The sequence below is a fragment of the Nomascus leucogenys genome, chromosome 4 (genome assembly GCF_006542625.1).
Source record: "Nomascus leucogenys isolate Asia chromosome 4, Asia_NLE_v1, whole genome shotgun sequence".
Taxonomy (NCBI): Eukaryota; Metazoa; Chordata; class Mammalia; order Primates; family Hylobatidae; genus Nomascus; species Nomascus leucogenys.
This window is the reverse complement of record NC_044384.1, coordinates 29,905,626-29,921,902: the sequence shown is the minus strand read 5'-3', so window position 1 is coordinate 29,921,902 and position 16,277 is coordinate 29,905,626. Positions and strand designations below refer to the sequence as shown.

The window sequence follows — 16,277 nt, the reverse complement described above, 5'->3', positions numbered from 1 at the left end:
ACAAGTGAGACTATTCAAGCATTATACCACTACTGGTATCTAAGTATAATCTTCCAGTTTATGATCTCTTTCATCAAACAAACCAAACCTGGCCTAAAATATTTCTATTTCAACCTCTCTTTTCATTCCTATTTTGAGAAATTTGCAGTTTAAAGAAATATTAGGAGCAATATATATAACTATAATTTAGAACAGATCCACTCAGTTTTTTACAGATACAAATTCAGATAGTTACAAAAGGCCATAAATACTAGTCGGGTGCATTACAAATGTTTTGTTCTGGTAAATTGGGTATTCCGTATCATGATGCCTCCCTGAATCTTTTCAAGTTTCCTTTCATCCTCCTTCCTTAACAGTCTCTGCCTATTTTTATATCAGTGTTTTCTTTTTTTTGAGACAAAGTCTTGCTCTGTGCCCAGGCTAGAGTGCAGTGGTGTGATCACAGCTCCCTGCAGCCTTGACCTCTGCAGCCTTGACCTCCCCAACTCAAGTGATCCCCCCCGCCGCCTCAGCCTCCCAAGTAGGTAGGACTACAGGCGTGTGCCACCACACCTGGCTAACTTTTACTTTTTTTTTTTTTTTTTTTTGTAGAGACGGGGTCTTGCTATGTTTCCCAGGCTGGTCTCGAACTCCTGGGCTCAAGCAATCCTCCACCTTGGCCTCCCAAACTGCTAGGATTATAGGCATGAGCTACTGCACCTGGCCTATCAGTGGTTGCTTTATTTCATTCTTCTTTCCTCTTTCCATGCCTTCTTCCTAATTTCATTAGTTCTGCTTCTGGTCATGGCCTACTATGCTCCTACCTGACCAACCCTCCAACAGATAACAATGAAAAACTCCAGACAATATATAAGAACAACTACTACCTGACGGTCTTGGAAATGAACAAAACTAGATAGATAAGGAGAAGAGTTGATACTTACAGGAAGGGAACAGAACAGGGTAAGTGTCCAATTTATTTATAGCAACTAACTTGAAGATTAACAGTCCATGATGCATGGAATGGCTAGAACTCAGAAACTCACAGTCTTACTGGCTTGAAGAATCAGAGAATAAAATTCATGGTAAGCACAGCCACTAGAAAGTAAGGAGAATCTGGGAAAGAGGAGCACCATAGAGGGAGATTCCAAATTTCACATATAAACTCTGCCCAAATATTTGGCTGACTCCTTAGCCATTCATGTATAGGTCAGACCACAAGCACCTAAGCCAAGCCTTAAAAAACTGAACTTAGATTTAAGCTGCTGCCCACTATAAGGGGAGACACAGTTTATCATGGGGGTGCATGGGGGTGATTTTGTAGGCAAAGTTAACTGCCTACAAAAAATAAATAGCCAACCAATCAATAAGTCAGTTCTGTCTGCAGGATTATAACAGAATCCAGTCTCCACAATGTTTCATCTGCAATGTTCGTAATTCAAAATTAATCCACATATGAGGAAACAAAAAATGTGAAAATCAACAGAGACCAACCCCAAGAAGACCCAGACGCTGAAATTAGCAGACAAGGATTTTAAAATAGCAATCTATTATAACTATGCTCAAGGATGTAGAGGAAAATATGTTCCTAATAAAACATAAGACATCTCAGCAAAGAAATACATACTATAAAAATCCAAAATGGAAATTCCAAAACTGAAAAATACCTGAAATAAAAAATTCCCTGGATGGGTTTAACAGCAAAATAGAAATGAAAGGAGAAAAATTCAGCGACTTCGAAGATAGATAAATAGAAATTATCTAATCTGAAGAACAGATGAAAAAAAAAGATTAAAAAACAAAGCCAGAACCTCAAGGTCTGACAAAGGAGGAAAGGCAATTCACTGGAAAAAGGATAGTCTTTCCAACAAATAGTGCTGGAACAACAAAACATCTATATACCAAACAAAATGAAACCAGGCAAAAATGTGTCACCTTTGATCGTGGGCTGGGCACTGTGGCTCAAGCCTATAATCTCAGCTACTCAAGAGGCTGAGGTGGGAGGACTGTGTCAGGATAGGAGTTTGAATCCAGCCTGGGCAACATAGCGAGATCCCCATCTCTAAAAGATAAGTTGGGCATAGTGGCATGTGCCTGTAGTCCCAGCTATTCAAGAGGCTGAATTCAAGGTTACCATGGGCTACAATCAAGTCACTGCACTCCAGCCTGGGTGACAGAGTGAGACCTCTTATCTAAAAAAACAGAAATGAAAACAAAGAGATCATAGACTTAAATATAAAATGCAAAACTCTTAGAACATATGAGAAAAATCTACATGGCTTTGGGTTTGGTGATAACTTTTTAGATCTAACACCAAAAGCAGGATCCATGAAGGGAAAACTGAAGTTGGACTTCATTAAAATTGAAAACTTCTGGCTGTGTGCAGTGGCTCATGCCTATAATCCCAGCATTTTGGAAGGCCAACGTGGGAGGATTGCTTGAGCCCAGGAGTTTGAGACCAGCCTGGGAAACATGATGAGACCCTGTCTCTACAAAAAATTAAGAAATCAGCCAAGCATGGTGGTGTGTGCTTGTGGTCCTAGCCACTTGGGAGGCTGAGGCAAGGGGACTGCTAGAGCCCAGGAGGTCAAGGCTACAGTGGCCGTGTTCACACCACTGTACTCCAGCCTGGGCGACAGAGCGGGATCCTCTAAAAACAAATGAATAATAACTTCTGCTCTGCAAAAGATGCTGTTAAGAGAATGAAAAGACAAGCCACAGACTGGGAGAAAATATTTATAAAAACACCTAACTGATAAGGGACTGGTATCCAAAACATGCAAAGTGTTCTTACAGCTCAGCAATAAAAAAAAAAAAAACCCATACAACCCAATTTAAAAATGTGCAAAAGATCTGAACAGATACCTTACTAAAAAAGATACACAGATGGCAAATAAGCATATGAAAAGATGCTCAACATCATATGTCATTAGGGAATTGCAAATTAAAACAACAATGAGATACTACTACACAACTATTAGTCTTTTGGATTTTAGAAAGGCTAAAATCCCAAACACTGACAACACCAAATGCCGGTGAGGATGTGGAACAACAGAAGTTCATTCATTGCTGGTGGGAATGCAAATGGTATGGCCAGCTTGGAAGACACTTTGGCAGTTTCTTATAAAACTAAACATACCTAACCATATGTATGATACAGCAATCATGTTCCTTGTATTTACCTAAATGATTGGAAAACTTATGTTCAAACAAAAACCTGCAAACAAATGTTTATTCATAATTGTTAAAACTTGAAGGCAACCACAATGTCCTATTGGGGGAACCCGTCCCCCAATATTTCAACATAGGTTCTTTCTATTTTCCCTAAGTGTTGGCCAGTCTGAGAAATAAAGAGAAAGAGTACAAAGAGAGGAATTTTACAGCTGGGCTGCTGGGGGTGACATCACATATCGGTAGGTCCGTGATACCCACTTGAACTGCAAAACCAGCAGGTTTTTATTAAGGACTTCAAAAGGGGAGCGGGTGTACAAACAGGGAGTAGGTCACAAAGATCATATGCTTCAAAGGGCAAAAAGGAGAACAAAGATCACATGCTTCTGAGGCCAATAAAGATCACAAGGCAAAGGGTAAACCAAAGATCACAAGGCAAAGAGCAAAATCAAAAACTCCTGTTAAGGGTCTATGTTCAGCTGTGCACATAATGTCTTGATAAACATCTTAAACAACAGAAAACAGGGTTCGATAGCAGAGAACCGGTCTGACCTCAAATTTACCAGGGAGCATTTTTTCCCCACCCTAATAAGCCTGAGGGTGCTGCAGGAGACCAGGGCGTATTTCAGTCCTTATCTCTACCACATAAGACAGACACTCCCAGAGCTGCCATTTATAGACCTCCCCCCAGGAATGCAATTCTTTTCCTAGGGTCTTAACATTTCTTGCTAGGAAAAGAATTTAGCGGTATCTCTCCTACTTGCACATCCATTTATAGGCTCTCTGCAAGAAGAAAAATATGGCTCTTTTTGCCCAACCCCGCAGGCAGTCAGACCTTACGGTTATCTTCCCTTGTTCCCTAAAAATCGCTGTTATTCTGTTCTTTTTCAAGGTGCACTGATTTCATATTGTTCAAACACACGTTTTACAATCAATTTGTACAGTTAACACAATCATCACAGTGGACCTGAGGTGACGTACATCCTCAGCTTACGAAGATAACAGGATTAAGAGATTAAAGTAAGACAGGCGTAAGAGTATTATTAGGGAAGTGATAAATGTCCGTGAAATCTTCACAATTTATGTTCCTCTGCCACGGCTCTAGCCGGTCCCTCCATTCAGGGTCCCTGACTTCCCACAACAATGTCCTTCAACAGGTGAATGGATAAACAAACCGTGGTGCAGCCATACAATGGAATATTATTCAGCAATAAAAAGAAGTGAGCTATCAAGCCATAAAAAGAAGGAATCTTAAATGCATGTTGCTAAGTGAAAGAAGCCAGTCTGGAAAGGTAATATACTGTATGATTCCAACTATATGATATCTGGAAAAGGCAAAGCTATGGAGACAGTAAAAAGATCAGTGCTTGCCAGGGGTTCAGAGGCAGGGATAAATAAGTGAATCACAGATGATGTTTAGGGTGGTGAAATTAATCTGCATGACACTATAATACTGACATCAGTCATTTGCACATTTGTCAAAACCCATAGAACTATACAATACAATGAATGAACTTGAATGCAAAATATGAACTTCAGTGAATAATAACATATCAATGTTAGCTCATCGATTGTAACAAATGTACCACACTAATGCAAAATGTTAATAATAGGGGAAATGGACCCAGCAAGGGAGCATATGGTTAATACTCTGTACTCTCTGCTCAATTTTTCTGTAAAACCTAAATCTGCTCAAAAACAAAGTCTGTAAATTTTTTCTTTAAAGTCAGATAGTAAAAAAACACGGGCAGAACCTCAAGGACTAACAAGTTACAGTCATAGGAGAGGACAGAGAATGGATTTAAAAAAACATTTGCAGAAATAATAAAGAAGAAATTTCCAAATTTGAAAAAAAACATAAATTTATATATTAAAGCTTGGTAAACCTCAACTCTAATAAACACCACACTAACACTCTATGCCCCGTTCTCCTGCAGCTTGGCACATCATTGTCAAACTTCTGAAATCCAAAGATAACAAAAATATATAAAGCATCCAGAAATAAAAACGACATATTGCACACATGGAAATGACCCCTCACTTCTCAGAAACAATAGAGCCTAACTTCATTTGTCTCTCTACAAATTTCCTTTTATGAATTTCTCCCCTATGTCTCATATTCTAAGAAAGCGTTTGTGAGAGGGCAGTGCTAGTAGTGAAATATGCAATATCTACAAAGGAAAGGGTGTGCATGGGAAAATAAAAACAAAAAAAGAACCTCCCCTTTACCTATATTACTTATTTGATGCTCCCAGACTGTAAAGGTTAGCTCAAGTAAGACCTTAACTGAACTAACACAATTATTTTAAACAGAGAAGATGTTCTCAATCATATATTTTTGGTTTGGGTTTTTTTTTTGTTGTTCGGAGGCAGGGTTTCACTCTGTCACCCAAGCTGGAGTGCAGTAGTGTGATCTTGGCTCACTGCAGCCTCAACCTCCTGAGCTCAAGCAATCCTCCACCACAGCCTCCCGAGTAGCTGGGACTACAGGCGAGTGCCACCATGCCTGGCTAATTTTTGTATTTTTTGTAGAGACTGGGTTTCTCTATTTTAAAAAATAATTTGTTATTATCATTTTAAATCTTTATTTTAACAAATAATCTGGGATGTGCAGATAGACTATAAAGGTTTAAAGTTTAAAGGTTTTTTTTTTAATTTCATAAATTGTATACCATGTCAATTTTCATTTGATGTCAATTTTATGTGGATACTAAAAGGTCTAAAACTTAACAGTCTTTAACACCAAACTGAAATCTCATTTAAACACCCTGAAAATTCAGAGGCTAAAAATTTCCCAAAACTGAAAGACAGTGAAGAGATCTATTAACCCAGAGTGTAGTGAGTCCAAGTAGCTCCAAGAAAGGGCCTGGAAAGATGTGCTGAGTTGACAGTACAGGAAAAGCACCACTGGGAAAGAAACAGGAGCACTACCTTTCTATCACATTGTTAGGTAAATATTCACTCAGTAGGAGCAACTTCAGGCAGCAATGAGGGCAAATTAAGGAAAGCTGCGGTGGCATCCAGTTGTTTCAAGATTAAGGTAATTTAGCAGCCCTGTCTACTTGCCTTGAAAAAATACACAAAATTCCCAACAAAGCTAGGAGCAGTAGGAGAGCTAAGATCTGTCGAGTGAAAACCTCCTGCCAAGTACGGGGATGGATGCTAATAAAAACCTAGGAACCGGTTCTTCTTGTTGACTGAACTCTGACAAATTAATGTTAATCCTTAACAAAATTTAACTCAAATGTGTCCTTTTCCCTGTAATCAGTCACATGCTCTTCTTTCTTCCCACCCATCCTGCAAACACTTGGTATGCTGCTTGAGAGAAGTGTATCTTTAATGATTCTAGCCGGCCTGTAACATCACTATTTCAAGCTCAAAGCTTGGGTTCTAGTCACAGCCACTAACTACCTGTGCTATTATACACAACCACTTTACCTCTCTCGACATGAGTGTCCTAGTTGCTACAATAAGGAAATGGAAAAAAATACGATCACTAGCTCTAACACTACAATAAATTGTACCAGAAATTTATAAACTTTATACTTCCTTAATACAGGTGTCAGTGTGCATTTTTTTCCTTTTTGGGTTCATAGTATTTGTGAAATTTTCAAACGGGTCTGTATTATAAGAAAGGGTAAGAACCACTGATAAAATATTAAAATGACATCAGTAAAAATATTATTTCCTTTTTTAGAAGATAGCTCATGACAGTGCACCTTTTAAATGAAGTGTAAATGCCTCGTCTAAAAAAAATTCACCACGCTGCTTTATGAAGTAAATGTAGTAAATTCAGTCAGGAAGGGCACTGGCAAATGAAATCCACATTGCAGGAAACTGTAAACACCGCATTTGGTCCCAGAATACCGATTTTTCCCTTGATTTGTTCCCATGCCACTTTGGTTCTTCTGACTTTCAGATCCCCCTCACCAATGCTTAGCTGGCATCTCCACTTGGCTGCTTCACAGGCAAGTCTTCTGCCTAAAACTGAATTCTCAATCCTTCTTTCCACATCTATTCCTTTCCCAATTTTCCTCACTCTGTAAGTGGCATCATCATGAACACGGTTCATCAAACCAGACACTTTTCATCATTCTTGACATTTCCTTCTTATATTTACTCCACCACATCCAATCCACGTTCTATCAAATCCACTTCCAAATCTATCTCAATTCATCCCTCCCCTTTTCTCCCCAATTACATTGCCCCACACGAGTCAAAGCCATCATTTGCTGCTCCCTGGACCTCTACAATAGATCCTTAAATGGTCTCTTCGCCATTACACAGACCGCCCCAAATCCGGACAGGGTGGAAATCAGATCCTGTCATTACCCCGCTTTAAATCCCTGTATTGCCTTCCACTGAATTTGGAACAAAACCCCACCTTCTTACAGAGCCCACAGGGCCCTGGAGCACCAAAATGCTTGGTTCTTAGATCCCGCCAAGCTTTTTCCTGTCTCAGGGCTTCGATATGTATTCCACCTGAATGTTCTTCGACTCGTACATCCTTAAAGTAAGATTCCATTGACTGTGCCCACTTGTTTTGAAAAGGGAGTTTATTACACAGTTGTTTTAAACAAGTTCATAACCCTAGAACTTAGGTATAGAGTGACCGCTCTAATCTAAAGCAAAAGAAGGGAAAAGGGAGCAAGGCAGGTCTTCCAGCAGAACACCAGCTACCATTTCTGCAGGCCTCTCCATCGATTCACCCGGGGAGCCCTGCCCACCGAGGCCCAGCGGCGGGCTCCTGTGCGCAGCTGCCCCGCAGCAGGCGCCCGCGGCCTATAGCGCCTCCCCATTTTTTCTAATACTTGGACTCGAATTAGTGGGGTCACTGTTAGGCGAAGAAAGGAATGACCTCCAAGCTCACATGCAAGCAAACTTTGGTCTCAACTCAACAGGAAATTGCACCGAAATCGCTGTCGCTAGCGCCTTACAAGTAAGGGTTTTCTCCTTAACCCAAACAAGCCTTTCGGGCTGGGTTTTTATCACGTCCACTTCAAAACCGAGGAGGTTGAGTGAACTTCATCCCACGACCCCGACTCTCCGCGGCGGCCGGAAACGGAGGCCTGGCCTGGGGAGGGCATGACCCCGAGGGGCGAGGAGAGGAGGAGGGGGCTGCGCTCACCTCGGAGCAGAGCCATGGCGGCGGCTGGGTCGTCAGCGACGCGGGTCTCTGGTGTGGGGGACGCTGAGCGGCCACTCGCAGTCACCCAGATTTCAAGAGCGTGGGTGGCGCCCCCAGAGCCACGCCCCTGCCCTTTCACCTACTTCCCGGGGCTCCTTGGCGGGGTCCCAGCGTAAGATGATCCTATCCCACGCGTAGCTGCCCGCCTCACCCCAGCCCGAGGGAGCCCAGGGGACGGGGCGCGGGTAGACGACAACGCGCCTTGAGAGCGGACTCTTTCCTCACATCCTCGTTTTTAGATTTTCTCCGTTTCCAAACCGAGAGAATTTGGTTTGACACCTCTCACCCATCATATCCAAGCCCCGACAGGCAATGACTGTTCCCCTCTGTCTGCGCCAGCACCCTAAACACTGAGCAGGAGCCAAGGCCTGAGGGACTTGGCGCGCGGGCGCCCGCCAGCCGCGGGGCGGGACCGAACGTCCTGTGGGCGGTGCGCGGCGGCAGCGCGGCGGGATTGGCTGGAGCGGGCGGCTGCGCAGTCCGCTGGGCAGAGGCTCGGGCAGCCGAGCTGGACCGGGACCGGGTTTGGGTACTGTACTGGGGGCAGGGCGGAGAGGTGGGCGGCAGTTGGGGTGCGGTGTAGGCTAGGGCGCTTTCGGGTCCCCATTGCAGCCCCCGGATGAGCCCGCAGTATTTTCCTTATATGATCAGGTCCCATTGCGGGCGGCGCCGCTTGCCCGGAGCCTGAGAGGATTATGAAAACGTGGCGAGCGAAGTGGGGCCAGGGGACCTGGAGCAGGGGCGTGAGGAGACTGGGCAACGGGTGAGGCTGGACGGGAGGGAGGTCTAGGGAGGCCTCTGCCGCGGTCACTGTGAGTCCTGGCCGATGATGACGAGACCACTGCGCAATCTGAGTTCTGGGAACCAGGTGATGGAGTGTGTTCTGAGAACAGACTGAGGCCGGGCGAGCAGGAGGCGGCCGGGGCAGGGGAGAGGCGGAGAGCCCCTAGATACCAGGGCTCGGCGGGCCGGGCTGCCTAGCGAGGGCTTCTTTGAGTGCGTAGGGGGGTGGTGGGTGGCATGGACAGTTTTTCTGAGTCGTCAGCGAATGCCACCCCAAGAATCCTGCTTTTCAAACGCTTTGGTGACACTCTTGCAGTATTGGGGTGTTTTAAATCCAAATTTGTATTATGAAAACTTTCAAACTTACAGAAAAGTGGGAAGACTTGTACAATGGACACATATCGACCTAATTGTTAACATTTTGCTATATTGCTGTCCACCTCTTCTTCCATCAAACCATCTTATCTTTTTAATGCAGACCTTAGTACTCTACACCCATGAACACATCAGCACACATTATTCATTTACAGTTCTTTTTAAGGCAAAATATCTACGCAATCAAATGTACAAATCTTAGACAAGCTTCACAAATGCTCATGTATAGGCCGGGCGCCGTGGCTCACGCCTGTAATCCCAGCACTTTGGGAGGCCGAGGTGGGCGGATCACGAGGTCAGGAGATCGAGACCATCCTGGCTAACACGGTGAAACCCCGTCTCTACTAAAAATACAAAAAAATTAGCCGGGCGTGGTGGTGGGCGCCTGTAGTCCCAGCTGCTGGGGAGGCTGAGGCAGAAGAATGGCGTAAACCTGGGAGGCGGAGCTTGCAGTGAGCGGAGATCACGCCACTGCCCTCCAGCCTGGGTGACAGAGTAAGGCTCCGTCTCAAAAAAAAAAGCTCATGTATAACGTGTTCATTTTTGTACACAGTTTTCTATTCAATTTGCCCTCCACATATTTAAGAAAGGTTAAGTATCACAACTTCCCACTGCAGATCACCATCAGTAGGTCTTTATAGATGTACTGTGTTTTCTCTAATTGGAAATGTCACTAATGAGTAGATTCTAAAACCATTCAGTGAAAGGTTTACATATATTAAAACATGTAAATATATGAGAGAATATTGACATAGTCTCCAAGTCTCATGAAGAAGAAAGGGTACCTTTACAATGGAGAAATCTTGCAGGTATTACTTCACCAAATTATGAAGTAATGGTGTCCCGTCACCGATAAAGGGACAAACTGACATCATGCGCTCCCTTTGCTACAGCGACAGCACAATCTCACTTGCGTAGAATTTCTCCTGAAAACATCTGGCCTGAATCTAATTATAAGGAAACAATGAGACAAATCCACATGGAGGTACATTCTGCAAAACAACTGACCTGAACTCTTTAAAAACATCAGTGTGGTGAACAACAAAAAATGGCTAAAATAGGAATAGTATCACATTAAAGGAGACTAGAGATGTGACACATATTGTATGAGATCCTTAATTAAAACCTGGGTCAAAAAAAAAAACTCTAAAAGACAGTATTGGGAAATTGGAGAAACATAAATTATAGATGACGTGGTAATATTGACATTAAGTTTCCTGATCATGATAATTATATTGTAGTTATGTAGGAGATTGTCCTTTGTTCTTAAGAAATACATACTGAAATATATGGAGTTGAAGAATCATGAGGCCTGCAACTAACTCTCAAATGACTGGAAAAAATGCATTTATATATATACAGTTATGTGTTGCTTAACCACGAGAATACATCCTGAACGATGTGCTATTAGGCGATTTCGTCATTGTGTGAACATCACAGATTTCACTTACACAAACCTCGATGGTAGAGCCTACTACACACCTAGGCTATATGGTACAGCCTATTGCTCCTAGGCTACAAACCTGTATAGCATTTTACTGTACTGAACACTGTAGGCAGTTGCAGCACAATAGTAAGTATTTGTGCATCTAAACATAGGAAAGATAGTGCGTGACTATACACTGGCAGATAAAGATAAAGCAAATATGGCCAAATATTACCAACTGGGGAATCCAAATGAAGAATATACAGTTGTTCATTATTCTTTTTCTTTTTTTTTTTTTTTTTGAGACAGAGTCTTGCTTTGTTGCCCAGGCTAGAGTGCAGTGGCATGATCTCCGCTTACTGCAACCTCTGCCTCCCAGGTTCAAGTGATTTTCCTGCCTCAGCCTCCCGATTATTTGGGATTACAGGCGCTTGCCACCCTGCCCGGCTAATTTTTGTATTTTTAGTAGAGACAGGGTTTCGCCATGTTGGCCAGGCTGGTCTCAAACTCCTGACCTCAGGTGATCTGCCCACCTCGGCCTCCCAAAGTGCTGACATTAGAGGCGTGAGCCACTGCACCTGGCCCATTATTCTTTTTCTAAGAGGGGAGTCTTACTTGCTATGTTGCCAGGGCTGGTCTCAAACTCCTGACCTCTGGTGATCTGCCCACCTCGGCCTCCCAAAGTGCTGACATTAGAGGCGTGAGCCACTGCACCTGGCCCATTATTCTTTTTCTAAGAGGGGAGTCTTACTTGCTATGTTGCCAGGGCTGGTCTCAAACTCCTGACCTCTGGTGATCTGCCCACCTCGGCCTCCCAAAGTGCTGACATTAGAGGCGTGAGCCACTGCACCTGGCCCATTATTCTTTTTCTAAGAGGGGAGTCTTACTTGCTATGTTGCCAGGGCTGACCTCAAACTCCTGGGCTTAAGGGATCCTCCTGTCCCAGCCTCCTGAGTAGCTTGGGACTACAGGTGTGTACCACATTCTTCTATTTTTGCAACTTTTCTGTAGGTTTTAACTCTTTCAAAATAGAAGTTGGGAGAAAAAATGTCCTTCACGTAAGCTACAAAATTGCTTGAAACAAGTTATTTTTGAAAATATTTAGTCCTTTTCAGGTTTACATCATGTTTAAGCAGGTATGTATTCTTGTAATTTTAATATGTATATTAAAATTGTTATAATTTTTGTCTAGATGTGGAGTCTTTCATGAGATGTAAAGTTATTGTTCTACTTTTAGACATTTAACTCTCAGTATTTTTAGAAATGCAATATTATCATTTCTATACTTATTTTCCTATGCTTAAACACAGTTTCTCCTGCTTTCCTATAATACTAAAAATTGACAGTGGCTTAAGCAGCAGTGGCTTTAGAAGTTTCGGTAATGGGAACTGGGGAAAGCTGACGAAGTCAGTAGGGCCTAGGACAACTTTTAAAAATGAGTATATGAGTCTGAATGAGTGAGATAAGTGAATTTGCTGATCTTGAGTAGTTTGGAACATTATGTGTGTGCTCACTGTTAATCCAATTGCTTTGGAAATAACTTCAATTTTTGTTAATTAGAAGGCAAATGTTGAATGTGGTTTTATTCTTACAACAATACTAACTCTTCAGAAAGTTCAAGTTGCCAAGCAAGATCATCAGATGAATGAAATTGTTCGCAGTGGCAAATCCGTACTGGCCTGCAGCAACTCACTTCTTGCCTCCTCAAAGGAAAGAAGCATAAGGCAGAGTGAGAGACCGAGGCAAGTTTTTGAGCAGGAGTGAGAGTTTATTAAGATGTATTAGAGCAGGAATAAAAGTAAGTAAAGTACACTTGGAAGAGGGCCAAGTGGGCAACTTGAGAGATTCAGCTGTGCCACCTGACCCTTGATTTGGGGATTGATAGATTGGTATGGTTCTAGGCCTTGCATTACTTCTTCCAATTTTTCCCTTGGGGTGGGCTGTCCGCATGCTCAGTGGCCTGCCAGCACTTGGGAGGGGCGGCATGTGCAGTGTGTTTACTGAAGTTGTGCACATACTCACTGGAGACATTCTTCCCTTACCAGTCTTGTTCCTAGAGGAAGCTCATATACCAGTTAAACTCCACCATTTTGCCTCTTAGTGAGCATGTTTGAGCCCACTCTCCCAAAATCTTATCCAGGAGCTGCTGATCACAAGATTCTAGTATTTTCCATCTATTGGGAGAATGTCTTTCCCTGACACCAGTTGAGACCAATGATTATTTTAGATAGTTTAACAACTTGCCTGACCATCACCTGATAGTCGCTTGACATTCCTGGGCGGGGTGGGGGAGGTTTTCTCCTGCCCTGCTCAAGTCTGCCTAGCTACCTATTCTAAGGGAATGTAGACAGGAAGTAATAAAGACACCAATTTGCCAAACTCCCTCATGTTAAGTTTACCCTAAGTCTTGATGTGTTTCCAGTAACCCTAAGGCACTGTCTCAAACATGATAGATACTTGTTTTTCTTTTTTCTCTACTTTTCTGAAAGTTATTTGCAGTGTCTGTATCTTTGGCTCAACTTTCATTTAGTAGCATAACCTTAGGCAAATCTTCCTTGGATCTAAGTTTACTCTGCAAAATACTAATGTTGGTAGAAGGAGACAATGCTGCTGTTGCCTTCCAGCCAGAAACCTCCAGAAACACACCTATAGTTGAACAAGTTGGGTTTAATATTCTTTGGAAGAAGGGAGATTGCACATCATGGGTGTGCCTTTGCGTACTGCAGCACATCTCAGTAAAAGGGTGGTAGGATTTGGGGTTTGGTTAGGTGATTTGGGGAGGATCCAAGGAAGTACAGGTTCACTCTGGATTGGGTACTGTCAGGAAGTAGGGACAAGTCTTTGGGTATCAGTACTATTCAGGGTTCTCCAGAGGGACTAACTAATAGGATATATGTATATACGAAAGAGGGTTTAAGGCCAGGTGCGGTGGCTCACACCTGTAATCCCAGCACTTTGTGAGGCCAAGGCGGGCAGATCACGAGGTCAAAAGATTGAGACAAGCCTGGCCAACATGGTGAAACACTGTCTCTACTAAAAATACAAAAATTAGCTGGGCGTGGTGGCGCGCATCTGTAGTCCCAGCTACTTGGGAGGCTGAGGCAGGAGAATCACTTGAACCCAGGAGGTGGAGGTTGCAGTGAGCCAAGATCGTGCCACTGTACTCCAGTCTGGTGACAGAACGAGACTCTGTGACCCCGTCTTAAAAAAAAAAAAAAGGGTAAGAAAGAAAGGAAGGAAGGAAGGAAGGGAGAGAGGGAGTTTATTAAGGAGAATTGACTCACAGGATCACAAGGTGAAGTCCCACAATAGGCCGTCAGCAGGCTCAGCCAGGAATGGCTCAGTCTGGGTCCAAAAGCCTCAAACGTAGGGAAGCCAACAGTGCAGTCTTCAGTCTGTGGCCAAAGGGCGCCTGAGAGCCCCTGGCAAGCCATTGGTGTAAGTCCAAGGGTCCAAAGGCTGAAGAACCTGGAGTCTGATGTCCAAGGGCAGGAGGAATGGAAGGAGGCATCCAGCATGGGAGAAAGATGAAAGCCAGAAGACTCAGCAAGCCAGCTTATCCCACCTTCTTCCACCCACTTTGTTCTGGCTGCACTGGCAGCCAATTGCATGGTGCCCACCCACACTGAGGGTGGGTCTTCCTCTCCCAGGCCACCGACTCAAATGTTAATTTCCTCTGGCAACAACCTCACAGACCCACTCAGGAACAATACTTTACCAGCTATCTAGGCATCCTTCAATCAAGTTGACGACTAATTTTAACCGTCACAGTATCATCTTATCCTGAAGGAGGGCGGATTAGAGCTAGGCTCAAGCTGCACCTGGGAAAGCAGCTACAGTCCCTCAGATTACCTGGGACGGCATATTTGGTGTTACATAGTTTACACAGTGATCTTGTTTTTGTGTCTGGGCAAAATTACAGTCTTGTTTCCTATCACTTTAGTGTAGTCACAGAGTGCCCACATCTGATATTGGTGTTTTATAAGGTTGTTCATAGCAAAAGAACAACGCGGCCCAGCAGAGAGGACCAGGCCAGCTTCTAGCATGACCCAGGCCTAGCTCTGAGTTTCAGATCAGTTCCTGGAAGTCAGACTGCTTTTCTCTTTCTGAACTGTTACTAAGTGTATCCTGTATGAAGTTTGCTTCTTTTCAAATGTGGTTTTCCTGTTGAGGCTTTGAAGCTAGGACTAAACCTCTTTGAGAATGAGCTGAAGGCTTTCCTCAAGTGAGGGTATTCTTTGGTCAGCCACTCAAAAAGTGAATCCATCTTTAGGTTGGAAGGTGGGTTCAAAAGTCAACTTTTCACTGCATAGTATACAGCAGGTCCCTACATAACATTGTTTCATTCATCGTCATTTTGACATAATGTTGGTGAGAAAAAAATTGCTTCCTGGCCAGGGCCACTGTGTGTGTGGAGTGTGCAGGTTCTCCCTGTTACAGTGGGTAGCTAGTCAGGCATGAGCAGGGCAGGAGAGAGCTCCCCCCTCCACACACACACACCAGGAGATCGGGTGACCATCCAGTGGTGGTCAAGGCAGTTGTTAACTGTCTTTCTAAAGTAGTCATTGGTCGCAGCCAGCATCAGAGAAAGGCAGTCTCCCGATAGAAAACACGTGAAACTGGTGATCAGCCACCTCCTGACAAGATCTCAGGAGTTGAGAGAAGTAACGCAAGACCTCAGAAGTAGGCCAACATATAAAACCCCAAGTCAAGAAGTTAAACCATGCTCTTGACTCTTTCAAGTCACCCACTTGGCCCTCTTCCAAGTGTACTTTCCTGCCTTTTCACTCCTATTCTAAAACTTGCCTTGGTCCCTCCTTCTGCTGTACGCCCCCTCAAATTCTTTCTTCTGAGGTGGCAAGAATTGAGGCTGCTGCCTCATTCATACAGACATGGATACATCCCACTGGTGAGATCCCCGTGACTGTTTTCTTTGGATTCTCCAGTTTCCTCCCATGTCCCAAAGCTGTGTACATGAGGTGAATGGATGTGTCTAAGTGATCCCAGTCTGAGTGGGGGTTTGTGAGCACACCCAGTGACAGGATGGGGTCCTGTCCAGGCCTGGTGCCTGCCTGGCACCCTGAGCTGCCAGGACAGGTGGGCCCTCAGTGACTCTCAAATGGGATAAGTGGGCAGCTTTCTCATTTGTTTTTATTAATCTTTCTTAAATGTATGTATAGCTTTCATTTCAGTGTTTAATTCTAGAAGTGTTTTGGTCTTTATTTAGAAGTTTGTTGATGTTTTGGCTGGGCATGGTGGCTCATACCTGTAATTCCAGCACTTAGGGAGGCCGAGGCAGGCAGATCACTGGAGCCTAGGAGTTTAAGACCAGCCCGGACAGCATAGTGAAACCCC

General features: G+C 43.7%; 1 protein-coding gene, 1 long non-coding RNA gene and 2 other non-coding genes across 5 annotated transcripts in view; 3 read left to right on the top strand and 1 right to left on the bottom strand.

Annotated features, from left to right (window-relative positions):
- ACAA2 (acetyl-CoA acyltransferase 2) overlaps positions 1-8,763 on the bottom strand; it is a 29,450-nt gene extending 20,687 nt beyond the window's left edge. Inside the window, exon 1 of one of the 2 annotated variants that reach the window (XM_030810459.1) lies at positions 8,279-8,763. In XM_030810459.1, coding sequence (XP_030666319.1) covers positions 8,279-8,294 — 16 coding nt within the window. In that variant the 5' untranslated portion in view covers positions 8,295-8,763. The remainder of the gene's footprint in view (positions 1-8,278) is intronic. The other variant, XM_030810460.1, reaches the window with a different exon arrangement.
- Positions 8,764-8,827: 64 nt separating this feature from the next.
- LOC115834741 overlaps positions 8,828-16,277 on the top strand; it is a 37,239-nt gene continuing 29,789 nt past the window's right edge. The window contains exon 1 of the long non-coding RNA XR_004029625.1: positions 8,828-8,867. This is a non-coding gene — a long non-coding RNA (uncharacterized LOC115834741). The remainder of the gene's footprint in view (positions 8,868-16,277) is intronic.
- LOC115834964 lies at positions 8,931-9,074 on the top strand. Its single transcript, XR_004029946.1, has one exon.
- LOC115834958 lies at positions 9,159-9,241 on the top strand. The gene has a single exon (XR_004029940.1).